General features: G+C 35.3%; 1 protein-coding gene across 1 annotated transcript in view; it reads right to left on the bottom strand.

Moving 5' to 3' along the window:
* The window catches only part of hecw1b (HECT, C2 and WW domain containing E3 ubiquitin protein ligase 1b), a 67,897-nt gene that overhangs the window by 24,788 nt on the left and 22,863 nt on the right, over window positions 1-20,246 (bottom strand). The window contains exons 4-11 of the mRNA XM_073848567.1: window positions 18,729-18,823; window positions 13,165-13,240; window positions 8,721-8,890; window positions 7,266-7,408; window positions 7,029-7,129; window positions 4,338-5,492; window positions 4,112-4,213; window positions 792-942 (exon numbers count right to left, since the gene is read on the bottom strand). Of these exons, the coding sequence (XP_073704668.1) occupies window positions 792-942; window positions 4,112-4,213; window positions 4,338-5,492; window positions 7,029-7,129; window positions 7,266-7,408; window positions 8,721-8,890; window positions 13,165-13,240; window positions 18,729-18,823 (1,993 nt within the window). The remainder of the gene's footprint in view (window positions 1-791; window positions 943-4,111; window positions 4,214-4,337; window positions 5,493-7,028; window positions 7,130-7,265; window positions 7,409-8,720; window positions 8,891-13,164; window positions 13,241-18,728; window positions 18,824-20,246) is intronic.

The following is a 20,246-nucleotide window of genomic DNA, read 5'->3' as shown; positions in this document are numbered from 1 at the left end:
CATGGTTTACAGAAAAATTGCAGCATTTGACCCAAAAACATCAATCATTGTCAGCCATACTTTGCTAAAGTTTCAAAAGTTACAGTAATGCAAAACTAATTATCTTTCAATGGGGTAAGAAAAAAAATAATTATTTTACAGATATTTTTTATGTTCTAAATAATGACCCAAATACCAGTTAACTTCTGCAAAGTTTAGTAAAGCAAGTTGCATTAATCATTTAAATACCCTCCTCCAATAAAGTTTGCGTCATCTAAAAGGTAAACTCCAAATGCATATGCAATAACGCTACAAAAATACCCGTGCCCACATGTTTTCATTGCTCTTTTTTTTTTTCACTGCATGTCTTTGTTTTAAAACTAGGGTTTGCACTAGTGCATGCTGTTAGTAAATTAGGCATTTAATATTTTATGTAATTTTGCATCTCAAATAAATGTATCTTGATTTGAAAATACTTAGATATTTGAACTGGGAAAACAAGTTATTTTTCTAAAGCAATGGAAAACAGTTAAATGATAAAAGACACCAATATCAATTTAAAAAAGGAATAAACCGACATTAGTAATAAAAGTCATATAGTTCATTAGCCTAAATGTAGGCTGTTTATTGTTGGAACAAGTAGGTGCATTTGTAATACATCTAATCAGGTTTGAGAGTCAGAACTAAACAAATTAAACACTTGGACTCTGTGAATCTTCACAGGATGCACCATAAGTGCAACTGATCTGTATTCCAGATTACTCTGTAAAAGAAGTGTACAATTTTTGATATTAAAAAACAGTGTTGTTTACCTCCTGTTGAGCTGCTCCATCTGTTGGACGGAACCAGACCTGCGCAGGCCATCCGGCGTGGCTGCGGACGTTGGCCTTTGCCAAGTGGTTGTCCGGTTAATGTGATCCACATAGAACACACGACCGTGACTGTCGATACGGGCCTCCCAGTCTGAGCGTGCCAAACGAAACATAAACACACATTTAACCTCAATAAAGTCAATATTCTGGCCTACAGGCAAAAAAATATATATATATATATATATATATATAAAAAAGAGAAAAAATAATAGTGGATCTTTCTTATTAGGACATTGTTTATAAAAACAAAAACAAAAAAGAGTTGTTTTTACTGTGGGAATGTCTCGAAGTTTCCCTCAGTGTAGGATGCTTTAGATTTGAGTAACTTTGGCATAAACACACACACAAAAACCACAGTACCGTGAAGAGGTGACAGACAGTCTTGGACAGTCATAGAATTACGTTTATCAGTTCTAAAATCTCACGATGTGGGTTAGTGAGAGTGACACTGGAGATGGCCATGTCTGATTTGAATGTTTGCTTGCGTGTTAGTGGTTGTAGTTTGACTACACAGCTTTGAAATGCAGTGACAAATATGAAGGCAGGCACACCAGGTGAAAGTGATACCTTTGGATGGGATTTTAACAAATTTCGATTTGCTGCAATATTTTGCAACTTATTTTGCAATTGCAACAACATATTAATAATAAAAATAGAATATATATATATATATATATATATATATATATATATATATATATATATATATAAACATACATACATACATACATACAGTGAGGTCAATAAGTATTTGATCACCCTGTGATTTTGCAAGTTCTCTTTACTTAGAAATCATGGAGGGGTCTACAATTTTCAGCATAGGTGCATTTCCACTGTGAGAGACAGAATCTAAAAATAAAAGTCTGGAAATCACATTGTATGATTTTTTAACATTTGATCACTTGAGTCAAATTTTTTTTAATATTTGGTACAGAAGCCTTTGTTAACAATTACAGAGGTCAAACGGTTCCTGTAGTTCTTCACCCGGTTTGCACACACTGCAGGAGGGAGTTTGGCCCACTCCTGCATGCAGATCTTCTCTAGATCTGTCAGGTTTCGGGGCTATTGCTGAGCAACACAGAGTTTCAGCTCCCTCCAAACATTTTCTATTGGATTTAGGTCTGGAGACTGGCTAGGCCACTCCAGAACCTTGATATGCTTCTTACGGAGCCACTCATTGGTTTTTATTCTTTAATGCTCTGACAGATGGAAGGTGGTTTTTGCCCAATATGTCACAATACTTGGCCCAGTTCATCCTCTCCTTAATACAGTGCAGTCGTCCTGTCCCCTGTGCAGAAAAACACCCCCAGAGCATGATGCTTCCAGCCCCATGCTTCACTGTAGGTATGGTATTATTGGGATGATACTCATCATTCTTCTTCCTCCAAACACGGCGAATGGAGTTAAGACCAAAAATTTCTACTTTGGTCTCATCTGACCACAGGACTTTCTCCCATGACTCCTCTGGATCATCCCTGGCAAACTTCAGACGGGCCTGGACACGGGTTGACTTAAGCAGGGGAACCTTCCGTGCGATGCAAGATTTTAAACCATGACTTCTTAGTGCATTACTGATAGTAACCTTGGAAACGATATTCCCAGCTCTCTTCACGGCATTGACCAGCTCCTCCCGTGTAGTTCTGGGCTGATTCTTCACCATTCTTAGCATAATTGATACCCCATGAGGAGAGATCTTCCATGGGGCCCCAGTCCGAGGGACATGGACAGTTATCATTAGCCTCTTCCATTTTCTGACAATTGCTCCAACAGTTGTTCTTTTTTCACCAAGCTGTTTGGCAATTGCCCCGTCTCTTGTCTCTTTTTACAGCTCTTTGGTTTTGCCCATGTTGCTACTTAAACTTTGGCTGATTGTGGGGTGCACAGGTGTCTTTATGACAGCTAACGACCTCAAACAGGTGCTACTAATTTAGAATCATGAGCAGAGTGTAGCTGACTGGCTGATAAGCAAGTGATCAAATAATTATTTGACACAGTAATTCACAAATAAATTGTTAAAAAAAATCATACAATGATTGTCTCTCACAGTGGAAAAGCACCTATGCTGAAAATTGTAGACCCCTCCATGATTTCTAAGTATGAGAACTTGCAAAATCACAGGGTGATCAAATACTTATTGACCTCACTGTGTATATATATATATATATATAATTTTTTTTTTTCAAATAAATACAGCATGAGTTAACATCTGACTATAGACATTTTCATGACGTAACATTGTGTTTATATATTTATAGTTTTTTTTTTCATAAAGTTTAATAACAGACAATTTACCCCTTATTATACATTTAAATTATATTGGTTATAATTTACTTTTTGTTATCTTGTTTCATTATCAGTTTAATAATGGAAAATAGAAATAGAAATCTATTCAAATAAATCTAATCAAATAAATGTTTTAAATAAATACAGTTCCTAAAGATTGGGGTTGGTAGGATTTTTAAACATGCTTACTCCAGTCACATGATCCTTTAGAAACCATTCTAATATTTTGATTTGCTGCTCAAAAAACTGTATTATTATTAGTATTATATTGAAAACAGCAGAGTAGATTTTTTAGGTTGTTTTGATGAATAGAAAGTTCAGCAGAAAAGCACTTATCTAATATTAACAATTATAATAAAATTATAAATGTCTTTATCATCACATATGATCAATTTAAAGCATTCATGCCAAATAAAAGTATTAATTTCTATAATTTCTTTAAAAATATATAGACTCCTAGCTTTTGAATGGCATTCTGTTGGTAATGTTACAAAAGCTTTTAATTTAAGATAAATACTGATCTTTGGATCTTTCTGTTCATCAAAGAATCCTGAAAAAATGTACTCAACTGTTTTAAATATTGATAAAAAATACTAAATGTTTCTTAAACAGCAAATCAGCATATTAGAATAATTTCTGAGGGATCATGTGACACTGAAGCCTGGATTAAAGATGCTAAAAATGTAGTTTTAATCACAGGAATAAATTACATTTAAAAATTACATGCAAATAGAAAGCAGTTATTTTAAATAGCAAAACTATTTTACAATATAACTGCTTTTTCTGTATTTTGGATCAAATAAATGCAGGCTTGGTGAGCAGAAGAGACTTCTTTAAAAAAAACTTTAAAAATCTTACTGTTCAAAAACATTTGAGTGTATACCATAGATGATTCACCTTTAGCAGCTCCCCATAATTAGTGAGGCATTTGACCATTGTGAATACATCAAGGTGTGTGCTGAGACACCAGAACTTACTCGGTGGCAGCGGCTCGTCAATGGTGGGATAGTGATGTGGATCGGGCCGCAGGGCAGGCAGCTGGCTCACTGCAGGATGGTTACAAGGCAAAGGACATTCTCCTAAACACACCACAAACACAGCCCAGGCCATTCTTCATAGATACTTTTCTATCACAAGTCCGCAAAAGGGAAAACCAGATCTAAACATATGACCAATGCATTCTACCAATATTAGTCTACTCACTTCTGCTGCTTGGTCCAGCTACCGGTGATTCTCCGTTACCCATAATGCCATGTGGGCTCTGAACATGACTATCCGGCGCCTCCTCCCACTGACAGCTCCCGTCCCCTGGCTCCCGGCCCTTAGCGCCCTGTCCTGTCTCTGCGTCCAATCCCAGAATGCCGTTCACCCTGTCCATCTCATCCTCATCATCCTGTGAGGAAAACACAGTGCTCTCTGGCCGACGTGCGCTGTCTAGAGACGAGGCCCGGATGGGACCCGAGGGCCTCTGTGCCATGTGACTGCAGCACGGCACCGGACTCAAATCGAACTCGCTTTCTCCTGGGGACCTATGACCTGTGGTTTGGCCCTCAGCCCCAAGCGGCTGCCCATCCCCGTCCAGCATCTGAATGAGGTCCGAGAGGCGTTCGTGTGAGCGGCTGCGGGGCAGCGTCCTACGAGGGCCGTTGGGTGTTAAAGCGTGAGGCTCAAGCGTCGCACCCTCTTCCTCATCTTCCTCTTGTTCTTCTACGTCCTGTGGCCGGTCGGGTTCGGGTCCAGCTGCGTCTCCCGGTTGAGGCTGGGTTGACGGGAGGCTGTGCAGCAGGTGGTGGATTCGGATGTAATGGGAGCGTGGCGTCTCCGGTTCGCCACAGGCTGATGCGATGACCGTCTCCAGCTCAGACACAGGTAGAGAACAAGGCCGTGGCTTCCTTCTCGGTGTGGTTCTGATCCGCAATGAGCAGCCTTCTTCTAGATCCACATCTGGTTCTTCTGAAACTGGCTGCAGGTCTAATATCGCCTCTTCTTCAACTCCTGCAGGATCTCCTGAAGACTCCACAGGACCTTCGGCAAAGGCACTATCATTTTCGGCCTCTTCTTGATCTGTTTCTTCTTGTATGTTGATCTCTTCTTGCTCCATTTGTTCTCGGCTCTCGGCTGCTGCTGCTTCCTCCTGCTGGTCCGGATGCATCTGCTGCTCTGTTTCCAAAGGCTCTTCCTCTATAACTTCTACCTCGGCTGATTCAACGTCCATGGCCATCTCTACAGAAGCCGTTTCTCCATCTAAGGGCAACTCTGGGGCCCCCTGGTCCAAACTCATGGTGTCTTCTGCCTGAGGTTGGACTTGAGCTTCTGCTGCCACTGGTTGCTCTGTACTGAGAGACATATCCTCATCATCTGTGGAAAAGATAGAAACCTTTGACCTACATGCACATAATGCATAGTAGCTAGTATGCATGAAAATACTAGCTAGTAAGGGTGCATAATACATTGGCAATCATTTGACTTTTTGTGACTAGTATTAGAAGTAATAATATAGTGGCTTATTATAACGAATTACACCACCATTTAGTAATTAACAGTTTTATTCAGCAAGGATGCAATTGATCAAAAGTAACAATTAATAATGTTATAAAATATTTCTATTTCAAATACATTCATCAAAGAATCCTGAAAAAAATGTATCAATTTTTTCACAAAAATATTAAGCAATAATAATAAGAAGAATTTTTTTCAGCATCAAATCAACATTAGAATGATTTCTAAAAGATCATGTGACACTGAAGACTGAGAAATGATGCTGAAAATTCAGCTTTTACATCACAGGAATAAATGACATTTTAAATATATTATAATAGAAAACAGTTATTTTAAAATGTAATAATATTTCACAATATTACACTTTTCCTGTATTTTAATAAAATAATTAGTTTGTAGTAGGGATGTAACAATATCAAAATCTTATGGTACACACACAAAAAAGTAAGTTAGATTCTTCTATTTAGTGCACTTTGAGAATTTATAATTAAGAGCTCCAACCCATCTTCTTTACTACGAAAACTTAAGTCAGAAAAAAGTCAGTAACTAAACTTTTAAGAGACTCAACCCTCTTTTTATTTGTGGTATATTGTTCCAGTTTAAATTACATTCACATAGGTGTTTTAGGAAGCCAAACAAATTGGAATATAATAATAATAATAACAGAAATTGTATATTATTGTTATTCCCATGACGGTTAGAGCCATATATTTTAAAACAACTGTAAAATAAATACAAAATTATATTTCACAGGTATATTATTTTTGCTTTACACTACAGTAGGGAAATTACAATACTTATTTTCTAATTTCTACACTTGAAAGACATGTTTTGAATTTGGACTGCAGTAACGTTACCAATTTAAACCGCTAGCTGTCAGCAATTCATTCTGCACTTTTAAGCTTTTATTTTCATGGAAACTACAGTAGCCACAGCGTCTGCAATAAACGAGTTGACTATATTCACTGTGAACTGAGCCGTTTTGAGCCGCAAAAAACACCGGATCACAAGCCGATCGCCTGAATGAAGTGCATGCTTTGCTTTGAAACGTGCAACGAAAACAGACTTGATGAAGGGATTAAGCCATATTGTGCTTTCAATTTTTAGTTCGTCGGACAGATACTGTTCCAAAGCATATTGGCCCAAACACAACTTTAAAGACCTTTTATGTTAAAATAATCAATTTTAATTGCAATCATCTAATCAGTTATTATAACATAACGTTAAGATTAAACTGATATAATGAAGAGCTACAACAAAAATAATTAACATTACCCGCCTAAATTTACATATCAGTCCATCATAAGTATCTAGAGCTCTTTGCTTGATGTAGAAGAAGAACTTGTTAATGACTGATTGCATTCAGTGAAAGGTAGAATAAAAAGGTGGATTTACCTGGATGAATGGAGGATGTAATCTCAAACCTGAACTGCAGCTGGCCACTGACATGCTCTGTTGGAAGCCTCCGACCAAGAGTGTAGCTAACCACTCGATCACTTTGACAAAAAACACAAACCAACAGCTTGAAATTAGCATTTTTAACTCATTAGCATATCAAATCATGACAAAATGCCACAAGAGAGACTATTTTCTAAGTTTAGTTTAGGTTTGTTTATCTTATTAAGCAAATACCCTATAGCATGTTTCTCCAGTAATCTTTGCACTGGCATGGACAGCTTGCCCAAGAAGCGCTTTATGATAGGTCGGCTTTTGGCAAACTTGTCCTTCACCTCGATCTCCAACACATCCGTGGGCAGAGACACAAAATTAAAGCGCTACGAGCAGGAAATATAAAGAGACATAGGAAGAAATAACAGTCATTACAAGCAGAACTTGTATCCTAAAGTTAAAAAATGTGAATGCATTGTGAAAAGTCACTTTTTATTAGAGCTGGATGCTGCTTTTTGTTTTGTACTATAGAAGGATTTTAGGTTTATTTAATTTAACCTGTAACAATTAAGGACTGGGGCTTAGCTATTAAGATTATAACAAACAAAAAAGTATCCCTTCAAATAATGATAGTAATGAAACAAACCAGCCTTCCGTCACTCATTCTCCATGTCTTGACCTATTTTAATCCACCGCTGTAAGGCGATCTCCTCTACTCTTCTCTAATCTAATAAAAGCACTTAGCGGAAGACGGTATCAGCCAGAAACAGCCACTCTACAACATGAAAACAATCGCATCAATTTAGGTGATCTCATCTCGGCCACACAAAGAAGATGTAGCAATGGGAATTGTGCAGAATTCAGCATAAAGAATCCACATAAAGATTCCAGTTATTTTAATGATTCTGAAGTACTTTTGAGGAAGCAATAAATAATTCATTGTATCTGAAAGGTCAGAAAGACTTTTTTTTCTGAGATAAATGAATGCTTTATTTTAGCAAGGATGCATGTGACAATAAAGACATTATTAATATTGCAAAATATTTCTATTCATCAAATGTATTTTCTTGAGCACCAAATCTGCATGTTAATATGATTTCTGAAGGATCATGTGACACTGAAGACTGGAGTTCTGATGCTGAAAATAATAATATTTTACAATATTACTGTGTTGTTTTAGCATATAAATGCAGCCTTGGTGAGCATGTGACTTAAAAACATTTAAGAAAAATCATATCAACCCTAAACATTTCAAAGGTAGTGTATAATGTTTATATATAGTATTACTGGCTGTTTTAGACCAATGATTTTGCCTGTGACTAAAATCATACGCTTCCTGTATTTTTTATAAATAGAACTGGTTCTTAATTCCAAGCCCTACAGAGATGACATCCTGTGTAATGAAAATAGAAAAAGATTTGAAATCCTATCCGTCAGTCAACAGGACAGTGAGCCGTATTTGCGATTTTGCAGTGATGCATCAAGTTTATTTGCAGAATAAAGGATTTACATGACAAAACTCCATGTGGACTCGGTACAAAAGCACAGAAGGGCAGCGTTGGGTTAAACGTCTGTGAATATATAACACTAGGACCAGATATTGTTTTATAAGGTTTTTTTTATGAGAATATTTAATCTAGTGTGTGTGTGTGTGTGTGTGTGTGTGTGTGTGTGTCTGCTCTTATGTGTTTCCCATACCTCCCTCTGCCAAACAGGATTAATGGTATTGCAGACGATGCCTGATCTCTTTTCTTGGCCGTGGTGAGGCAGGGCAGGGAAGATGCTGTGCTTGCCGGGGTGGATGGCGATTTTCAGGTAGGGGTCGGGGTTGAAGAACATTCCTTTCTTTAGCCCGGTGGCCTGGAAGTCTGACCACAACATAAAAACAGAGAGATGAATGAGAACAGAGCAGAGCAGAGCAGAATATAATTAAATTGAATTAAAAGAAACATAAACAGCACAGAAAGACAGAAAGAAGGGAATTTAGCAGAATACAATGGAATAGAATATAATAGAAAATAAAATATAAGGGAAAACATACGGTTAAGAACAACATAAACAAACCAGAAACAGAACAAAAACAAAATAGTACAGAACAAAATAAACAAAACTGAACAGAACAACATAAAATAGGACAAAATAAACAAAACAGAACAAAATAAACAAAACAAAACTGAACAGAACAAAATAAAACAGAATAGGACTAAATAAACAAAATAAAACAGAACAAAACAAAACTGAACAGACAAAAACAAAACTAAATAGGACTAAATAAACAAAACAGAAAAAAACTGAACAGAACAAAACAAAACTGAACAGACCAAACTGAACAGACCAAAATAAAACAGAATAGGACTAAATAAACGAAATAAAACAGAACAAAATAAACAAAACAAAACTGAACAAAGCAAAACTGAACAGACCAAAATAAAATAGGACAAAATAAACAAAACAAAACTGAACAGACAAAAATAAAACAGAATAGGACCAAATAAACAAAACAAAATTATATACAGAACAAAATAAACAAAACAAAACTGAACAGAACAAAACAAACAAAACAGAACAGAACAAAACAAAACCGAACAGATCAAAATAAAACAGATTAGGACTAAATAAACAAAATAAAATAGGACAAAATAAACAAAACAAAACTGAAAAGAACAAAACTAAATAGACAGAAATAAAACAGAATAGGACTGAATAAACAAAATAAACTGAATAAAATAAAACAAAACTGAACAGAACAAAACAAACAGAACAGAACAGAACAGAACAGAACAGAACAGAACAAAACAAAACAAAAAAAACCCCCGAACAGACCAAAATAAAACAGCTTAGGACTAAATAAACAAAATAAAACAGAACAAAATAAACAAAACAAAACTGAACAGACCAAAATAAAACAGATTAGGACTAAATAAACAAAACAAAATAGAACTAAATAAACAAAACAAAACTGAACAAAGTAAAACTGAACAGACCAAAATAAAATAGGACAAAACAAACAAAACAAAACTGAAAAGAACAAAACTAAATATACCAAAATAAAACAGAATAGGACTAAATAAACAAAATAAAACAGAACAAAATAAACAAAACAAAACTGAACAGACCAAAATAAAACAGATTAGGACTAAATAAACAAAACAAAATAGAACTAAATAAACAAAACAAAACTGAACAAAGTAAAACTGAACAGACCAAAATAAAATAGGACAAAACAAACAAAACAAAACTGAAAAGAACAAAACTAAATATACCAAAATAAAACAGAATAGGACTAAATAAACAAAATAAAACAGAACAAAATAAACAAAACAAAACTGAACAGACCAAAATAAAACAGATTAGGACTAAATAAACAAAACAAAATAGAACTAAATAAACAAAACAAAACTGAACAAAGTAAAACTGAACAGACCAAAATAAAATAGGACAAAACAAACAAAACAAAACTGAAAAGAACAAAACTAAATATACCAAAATAAAACAGAATAGGACTAAATAAACAAAATAAAACAGAACAAAATAAACAAAACAAAACTGAACAGACCAAAATAAAACAGATTAGGACTAAATAAACAAAACAAAATAGAACTAAATAAACAAAACAAAACTGAACAAAGTAAAACTGAACAGACCAAAATAAAATAGGACAAAACAAACAAAACAAAACTGAAAAGAACAAAACTAAATATACCAAAATAAAACAGAATAGGACTAAATAAACAAAATAAAACAGAACAAAATAAACAAAACAAAACTGAACAGACCAAAATAAAACAGATTAGGACTAAATAAACAAAATAAAACAGAACAAAATAAACAAAACTGAACAGACAAAAATAAAACAGAATAGGACTAAATAAACAAAACTGAACCGAACAAAACAGAACAAATTAAACAAATCTGAACAGAAGAGACCAAAACAAAACCGAACAGACTAAAATAAAACAGTTTAGGACTAAATAAACAAAATTGAACAGAACAAAATAAACAAAGCAAAACTGAACAAAGCAAAACTGAACAGACCAAAATAAAATAGGACAAAATAAACAAAGCAAAACTGAACAGACCAAAATAAAACAGAATAAAACAAAATAAACAAAACAAAATGGAACACAACAGAACAGAACAAAACAAAATAAAACAAAACAAAACAGAAGAGAAGAGAACAAAACAAAAAAAACTAAACTGAACAGACCAAAAATAAAACAGAATAGAACAAAATTAACAAAACAAAACTGAACAGAACAAAACAAACTAAATAAAACTGAACAGACCAAAATAAAACAAAACAGATCAAAATAAACAAACAAAAAACTAGAATAGAACAAAACAAACAGAACAATTAAAACAAAACTGAACAGACCCAAACAAAACAGAATAACAATACAGAAAAAATAGCAAAACATAAGCAGGAAAGAATATTACAAAACAGAATACAACAGAGTATTACAGAATATAAAAATATATACAGTAACAGTACACAATTGACTTTTAGCAAACAGCTTGACTGACAGTCGATCTGACAAATCATAATGCCTAATACACCATTTTGTCTGACAAACAAATCAGTCAGGAGAGTAGATTAACTTTGGTGGAGTTAAACTTGAAAAATTGTGTGTACTGACGTCTTTCAGTGGTTAAAATAAAACACATTCTCATGTCCATTCATGTTTATTTCATGCTTTAAGTAAATAAGAAGAATAAGATGATTCGGTTCAGTTCACGTGTCAATTGGTCTAATAAATGAGGCAATACAGTGATCTGTCACAACTAGTGCTGTTTTTGGCAGCCGGTTTTAATTTGAGTTTTAGTCTAGTCTTTGTGTGAAGCTGTCATTTTAGTTGTTATTAGTTTTAGTCACGTTCATACTCTTTTTAGTCTAGTCAAGTTTTAGTCAACTAAAAGTCTGAGCGTTTCAGTCAGAATTATCCATGACTATTTTCATCGAGTTTTAGTCAGCCAAAACTGATGACATTTTTGTCTAGTTTTAGTCGACTTTTTTTCTTTTCTATAAGTTTATTTACAGATTAATTCATTTATACCTTGTGCAAGTAAAATTATTATTTTTTTTAAGCTTCATTTTCCCATCACTACTAAAAGTGCAAATAAAATGTGTGTGTTGTTTCTTCTTTTTCTCCCAAAGATGAACCCTGGCTGGCTTGCCAACGGTCCCTTTATCTGTGTCAGACTTCACTTTGTTTGTAGTCATCTTCTAGATAATTCCGCGAGTGGGGCTTGAGGAAGTGACGTCGCCTGTGTCTGCACGGTTTAGGCTAGAAGGGATACAGCTCTGGCTACTGGGCATGCGCACATCAATCTAACATTATAACATTTCGTTTCGTCTCATTTTCATCAACAAAAATAAATATTTTAGCATAGATTTCATTTTGTAAACCACATTAAGTCTTGTTTTTATTCGTCAACGATATTGCATTATACATTTGATTACAGTCATCGTCACATGACCAGCATTTACGTTTCCTCTCGTCTCATTTTCGTCACGTGATAAAGGTTCGTTGACGATGATATTTAGTGATAATTTTCATTGACGAAAGCAACACTAGTCACAACACATTAAAGAGACACAAAATTATACTTTTAGTTTGAATTTCGTTAAACAAAATGACTTTTAAAGCTGAAACCTTGTTTCATACCAGAAATAACCTGCTCTGTCTTGTCTGTTGTGTCTGGTGGCACGTTTCCTCTTTGTGCCACAATGTGAGAACATGATGTGTAGTGTGAGGGTGGCATTGTTTGTCAGACATAGCAACAGTAACTAAGGAGGGTGGGTTTCATTGAGCACAAAAAAGAACATAATATGAGAAAGGGGATAAAACAGAATAATATATTTCGTTATATCATTAGATGACCAGGGGCAAATTTGCATCCTATATCTCTAAATCGCTCTCATAAAATGAACACTGATAGCCAAAAAGCTTGGGAAAGTTGTTTTCGTAAGGAAAGAAACAAGTAATTGAGGTAAACATGTTTCTATAGTTGTTTACAGCAGACTGAAAGCTGTGGATCAATAATGGAATCCGCTGAAGGCACTAAATATAGAAGCCCCATAAATATTGATAAAGCTTAATGATGGACTGTCTGCTCATGCTGATTTTTACACAACACACACCTGAGAGAGAGAAGCTGATGAGTCTTCTGCTGCCTTGACTCTGAGGTACGTCATCTGTGGTCACCGGCTTGAAAACCTGATTGCAGAAAGTTCAGAGTAAATTGTGATAAGATTTCACTGGAACCAGTACACACCCTTTACATTATATCGGCAGCAATATCTGATCAAAAAGTACCACAGAACAGTTCTTCCCTTATTTTTTTCTATTAAACAGCATTGTATGCGACGCAACATCATATATAAGGCAATCTCTCAGTTCTCACCAAAAAAAAAAAAAAAACATTGTAATTTTGTTCCACATTGCACACAATAAAAGAAAATGGTGAGTTTTGCACGAAGGCAAATTAAAAAATGACATCTTTTTGACTTGACTTATTCATATCATAATTTTTACACTGGAAGTCAAGCATTGCATCATACTGCCATTCTTAAAAATGCTATTAGCCAACATGTTTTTTTGCATCTGTCATGTTGAATGCATTGCAGAAAGCAGATGAATGTATTGCTGATTCAAGGATGATTAAGTCCTGAAACTGAATAATCAAAAATATCAAACGTTTACTGAAAATTAATAAAGAAAACGTGCTTGTAAAAGTTTGTAAAAACATGTTCCTCTCACGTGTGGAAACAAAATATTAATAGTTCACCCACAGAGGAAAATTCTGTCATCATTTACTCACCCTCATGTTGTTCCAAAGACTTTGGTTAAACTTTGAAACGCAAATGAAGATATTTTTAAAGAAACCTGAGAGATTTCCGTCTCTGCTGAAAGTCTGGGTAACCACAACTTTGAAGATCCACAAAGATTGTTGTAAAATGAATCCACATGCATTAAACAGTTTAATCTAAGTATTATGAAGGGATCTTATTGCCTTAAATGATTAACAGATTTAATTTATGCTTTACCATATGAGATGAACACTACTAGTCAAAGTTTTTTTTAATAGTACGATTTTTTTTTTATTTAAGAAGTCTCTTCTGCTCACCAAGCTCACAGTTATTTGATCTAATGTACTGCAAAAACAGTAAAATTCTTAAATATTTTTACTATGTAAAATAACTGTTTGGTATTTTAATATACTTTAAAATGTATTTAATTCCTGTGATTTTAAAGAAGGATTTTTTGTATCATTAATCCAGTCACATGATCAGAAGAAGTTCAGAAGAAAAGAATTTATCCAAAATAGAAATCTTTTGTAACATTATAAATATCTTTAACATCACTTTTGATCAATTTAACGCATCCTGGCTAAATAAAAGTATTAATTTCTATACTTTCTTTTCCCCAAAAATAAAGAAATAAATTACACTGACTCCAAGCTTTTGAATGGCGTAGTGTATAATGTTACAAAAGCTTTTTATTTCAGATAAATGCTAATTTTGGATCTTTCTGTTCATCAAAGAATTCTGAAAAAATGTACTCAACTGTTTTAAATATTGATAATAATAATAATGTTTCTAAAGCAAATCAGCATATTCGAATGATTTCTAAAATTTAGCTTTGATCACAGGAATAAATTACATTTTAAAATAAATTCAAACAGAAAGCAGCTTTTTAAATAGTAAAAATATTTCACAATGTTACTGCTTTTGCTGCATTTTGGATCAAATAAATGCAGGCTTGGAGAGCAGAAGAGACTTCTTTAAAAAAAAAAAAAAAAACATTAAAAATCTTCCTGTCCAAAAACTTCTGACTGGTAGTGATTGCATGTTTACAAGTGAAAAATAAATCTGTTGATTATAAAAAGTGATCGTATCTCTTTACAAGACTTAAATTAAACCTCTCAGTGCATTTGGAGTCATTCCACAGGGTGGGCCATTTATATGGATACGCCTTAATAAAATGGGAATGGTTGGTGATATTAACGTCCTGTTTGTGGCACATTAGTATATGTGAGGGGGCAAACTTTTCAAGATGGGTGGTGACCATGGTGGCCATTTTGAAGTCGGCCATCTTGGATCCAACTTTTGTTTTTTCAGTAGGAAGAGCTTATTGGGAATTTCACAAGAAAAACAATGGTGTGCTTGGTTTTAACGTAACTTTATTCTTTCATGATTTATTTACAAGTTTCTCTTTGTTCACAGCCATTGACATGTCGAAGAGGTTAACACGTGAGGAGCGGATGGAAATTGCGTCGATATCTGGTGAACGCAGTAACCGGGTCATTGCAGCAGATTTCAATGCAAGACACCCTACGAGACCACCCATCTCCCATGCTACAGTTAGCAAACTGCTTGCTAAGTTTCGTGAAACTGGTTCAGTGTTGGATTTGCCAAAATGTGGACGCATGAAAACTGTCACTAATGAAGATCATCGGTGGCTGTCCTAGCTTCATTCAGCAAGAGCCCACAGCGTAGCACTCGCCGCATGTCACTGGAGAGTGGCATTAGTCGAACATCCCTTCGGCGGATATTAGCTACTCACAAATGGCACCCTTACAAACTCCAGTTACTGCAGCATCTCAACGAGGATGACCCAGATCGGTGCACAGAATTTGCAGAATGGGCAAAACAAAAATTGGAACAGATTTTGAAGATTTTGTTCAGTGATGAGGCAAACTTTTATGTGAATGGTGAAGTTAACAAACAAAACCACCGCTATTGGTCTGACACTAACCCACATCGGATAGATCCCTCCAAGACTGTTGGAACAAAAAAAGTGATGGTATGGTGTAGGGCTGTCCCCGAATAGTCGAAGATTCGATGCATCGATATGCGGAGCCTGATTCGACCACCGATCTCACAGTCGAATCTTCGCGGGTGAAACGAGCATCATACCATTTTGGCAATATGGGGGTGCTCAATGTCTAATTGCACACAGAACTACTGGTTTTGTACGGTTATATTAAGTTATATACAGCCTTTGATTATGATAATGCAGTAAAAACAAAAGTGAAAAGAAAGAAGCGTTCAATAAATATTTTTAACGTGTTTGTAAATAAATCCAACCACCCCTGTGACTAATTTAATTTTCACTTTCCCTGATGCATGACGAGATGAGGACCATCTTGACGGCAGGGATGGCGGCGATCACCATCACTTTTGAATGGTTTTCTGTTGGCAGTGAGAGTTCTGCACGCTGTTTATGCGCCCAGGGCACCTCGCGTTTTCGCCGCCTGCTGCGCCTCGCGTTTTGCAGGAGCGCTCTGAGCGCCTGAAGTTGAAAAAAAAAATCAACTCTGAGCGGAAAAACGCCCGACGTCATTCGCGTTCTTTTCCATTGTCCAATCGAATGAATGGAGAGGCGGGCCTTCTGTTGTGATGGCGAAAGTTTACCGTTGCTTAAAAAGTCCGGAGACTGCAAGAAATGGAGGAGAAACCTTTGGTGTCTATCGTGGGTAACCCGGAGCTGTATTATTTAGGGTTTCTGCTAATATGACAGTTTACTTAACAGCAAAAAACTAAGATTTTAGAGCTCTCGCGCTATAATCCTTTGAATTGACTGACAGGACAGCTGTTTTGGTCGTTGCTTAGCAACATAAAAAAAACCGCAGCACACTGCTCTTTCATTAAAAGTCACCAAAAAAAGGCAGTGCTGTGCGCCTCGCGTTTTTAGAACTAAAAGACGCGTTCTGTGTTTTTATTGAAACCTAAATAAGTTTGTCTGTCAGTTGGTAGGCAGTTTTGTTCGCTTATAAAATAAAATACAAATAGTTTTACCCTCCTGCTGACTATAGTGTCGTGCCCCTCCCAACCCATTCACACACGCACATAAGCCTAGATGATTCGACTATCGGTCGACTATAGAAAGATTCGAAAATTCTGATTTGACTATGAAAATTCATAGTCGGGGACAGCCCTAGTATGGTGTGGTATATGGGGTACAAAGATAGTGGGGCCATTCTTCATCAAAGGAAACCTCAAGGCCACTGGATATTTGAAATTGCTACATGATGATGCGTTTCCCTCTTTATGCACTGGAGCTGGCACGTTCCCTGAGTTTTTCCAGCAAGATGGTGCACCACTACATTATGGGTGTCAGGTCCGAGCATTCCTAGATGAACAGTTTCCTGAAAAGTGGATTGGTCGTCGTGGGCCAGTTGAATGGCCCCCAAGGTCTCCCGATCTGACCCCTTTAGACTTTTATCTTTGGGGTCATCTGAAGGCAATTGTCTATGGTGTGAAGATATGAGATGTGCAGCACCTGAAACTAGGGATACTGGAAACCTGTGCTGGCATTTCTCCTGCGGTGTTGCTATCAGTGTGTGAAGAGTGGGAGAAGAGGGTTGCATTGACAATCCAACACAATGGGCAGCACATTGAACACATTTTATAAGTGGCCAGAAACTTGTAAATAACTCATGAAAAAATAAAGTCACGTTAAAACCGAGCACACCGTTGTTTTTCTTGTGAAATTCCCAATAAGTTTGATGTGTCACATGACTCTCTTCCTATTGAAAAAACAAAAGTTGGATCCAAGATGGCCGACTTCAAAATGGCCACCATGGTCACCACCCATCTTGAAAAGTTTGCCCCCTCACATATACTAATGTGCCACAAACAGGACGCTAATATCACCAACCATTCCCATTTTATTAAGGTGTATCCATATAAATGGCCCACCCTGTACAACACTTTCATGACTTTTTTGGATCTTTTGAGTTTTGGTTACCTAGACTTTCAATAGGACAGAAACATTTCAGGTTTCATTAAAAACAACTTAATTTGTGTTTTCAAGATTTACCAAAGTCTTAAGGGCTTGAAATGACATGAAGGGGAGTAATTCATGATAGAATTTTCATTTGTCAGTAAACTAACACTTTAAGGTCACCATAAAGGGTGTGTCTTGAAACTGACCCTTCGCAAACAGCTCGATTGGCAGGCGATATGACTAAACATAATGCAGAATCCGCCATTTTGTTCGACAAACAAATCAGACAGGAGAGTAGATTAACTTCGGTGGAGCTAAACTTGAAAAATTGTGTGTACTGATGTTTTTCCATGGTTAAAATATGTTCTGATGTTCATTAATGCTTTTTTTCATGCTTTAAGGCAATACAGCAATCTGTGGCAACAAACAGTATTTATTGTTTGAATTTTTTAAAAATGACAACATTTTAAAGCTGAGACCTTGTTTCATACCAGAAGTAACCTGCTCTGTCTTGTCTGACAGCATGTTGTCAGTTTCCTCTTTGCTCCGCAATGTATTTTTCACTGCGTGAGAACAGTGTGAGAGCGGCATTGTTTGTCAGATATAGCAACAGAAACTAAACAGGCTGGTGTTTTGCGAAGGGTCAATCGGTACACTTTACCTTTAAGAAACAAAAAGAGAGTTTAGCTGCCTCTGTGGCTATGGAGGTAGGCCTGTATTAAGCCATGAAATGATAACCTGAGATTATCCACAGGAATAATCCTCTGAGAAACAGATGGCATGGACTATTTTGCTCTTGAAAAACTCTTGATGAAACGTGATGCAAGATAAAACAGCAGCATTCCCTACACATCTGCAATATCATGCAGTGCTGATGTACACATCCTACATGACTGATCTGTACTGCTCATCTAAAGGCATGATGTCTGGAGATAAATAAAAGATACAGACGTCTTTTTTTTTTTTCACTTACCGGTGCAGAGGGGTTTTTCACGGTCACACATGGCGTTGTGGCCCGCAGGGCTCCGCTCACTCCATGATAATATTTAAAACAGATCTTAGTCTCCGCTGAAAAAGAGCCAAGCGCAGAAAAAGGTCACAGCGAGAAACTTCTGGCAGATTTTACATATTCAATTTTTTCTTTTAGATATGCATAACTTATCTATTCACATGTCATGGGGCTAATAAAATACCATCTAGAAGATAAACATATCCACCCTGTCAATTACAAATGCTGTCACAAACTAGAAATAGCAAATAGCCAAAGCAACATTGTCTGTGTATCATTTGTATTTTATTTTAGGTCCCCAACCATCAGTTGTTTGAGAAGGAAGTGTCTGAAAATTGTCGTGAGTGGTTTTGTTTATGGTAAAAATAGTTGAATGTGGTTATTGGCTATTTTTTTTTTTTAAAAAAGGGGCCTCTGACCCACCCCAACTTCCTCTTTATACAAGTAGGAAATATTAACACATGGGGGAAATAAACATACTGTGATAGAATCTTGCTTGCTACACTCTTAAAAATAAAGGTGCTTTATGATGCCACAGAAGAACCTTTTTTGTTTAAATGGTTTCATAAAGAACCTTTAACATCTGAAGAACCTTTCTGTTTCAAAAAAGGTTCTTTGTGGCGAAAGGAGGTTCTTCAGATTATAAAAAGGTAAGAAAGAGATGGTTCTTGAAAGAACCTTTAACTGAATGGTTCGTTGTGGAACCCAAATAATAGACTGGATGTATATTTGAAGTGTTAAAGTTATATAATATAAAAGATTCATTCATACTGAAAATGCAAAAATAATCTTCACATATGGAATGTAAAAAAACATTTGTTAAGTCAACTTGAAATAATTTGTTACCTGGCTGCCTTAAAATTTTAAGTTATCTCAACTAAAAAAAAAACGTTTAGTCAACTCGAAATGTTAAGTTGTACTAAGTGACAACTTAGACATTTGAGTTGATTTAACTTAATATTTTAAGGTAACTTTCCCAGCTTTTAAGTTTAACAAAACAATTTTTTTTGTTATGTAAACTCAAATATTTAAGTCACTTAGTACAACTTAACATTTTTTAAGTAGCATAAACTTATTTGAGTTGACTGGATTTAAAATTTTAAAGTAGCAGGGTAACAAATTATTTTATGTTGACTCAACAAATTGTGTTTTTTTTTTTTTTTTTTTTTTTGTTTTTTACAGTGTGGGACCCTAGTAAAAAAGTAATATATTTAAAATATATTTATTTTATACTAAGTATAGATTATATAAGTATATTAACATATTTATATAATAATACATTTACTGACATATTGCTTGAAAATTCCTGATATAAAAATTATAATTCAACTTTATTTGGAGTACTACTTGTGCAAAATGCACATTTATTAATATTAAGTCTAAAATATGTTTTAATGTCACTACTAATCAGGATTGTATGCTCTTTGAATAATATCAGCCTTTATAGCAAGATAATTAGCATGTACCTAAAATACATATGCA

Source organism: Garra rufa, chromosome 10 (genome assembly GCF_049309525.1).
Source record: "Garra rufa chromosome 10, GarRuf1.0, whole genome shotgun sequence".
NCBI classification, from domain to species: Eukaryota; Metazoa; Chordata; class Actinopteri; order Cypriniformes; family Cyprinidae; genus Garra; species Garra rufa.
Note: the sequence above shows the minus strand (reverse complement) of the source record. Positions and strands in the feature narration are given on the sequence as shown.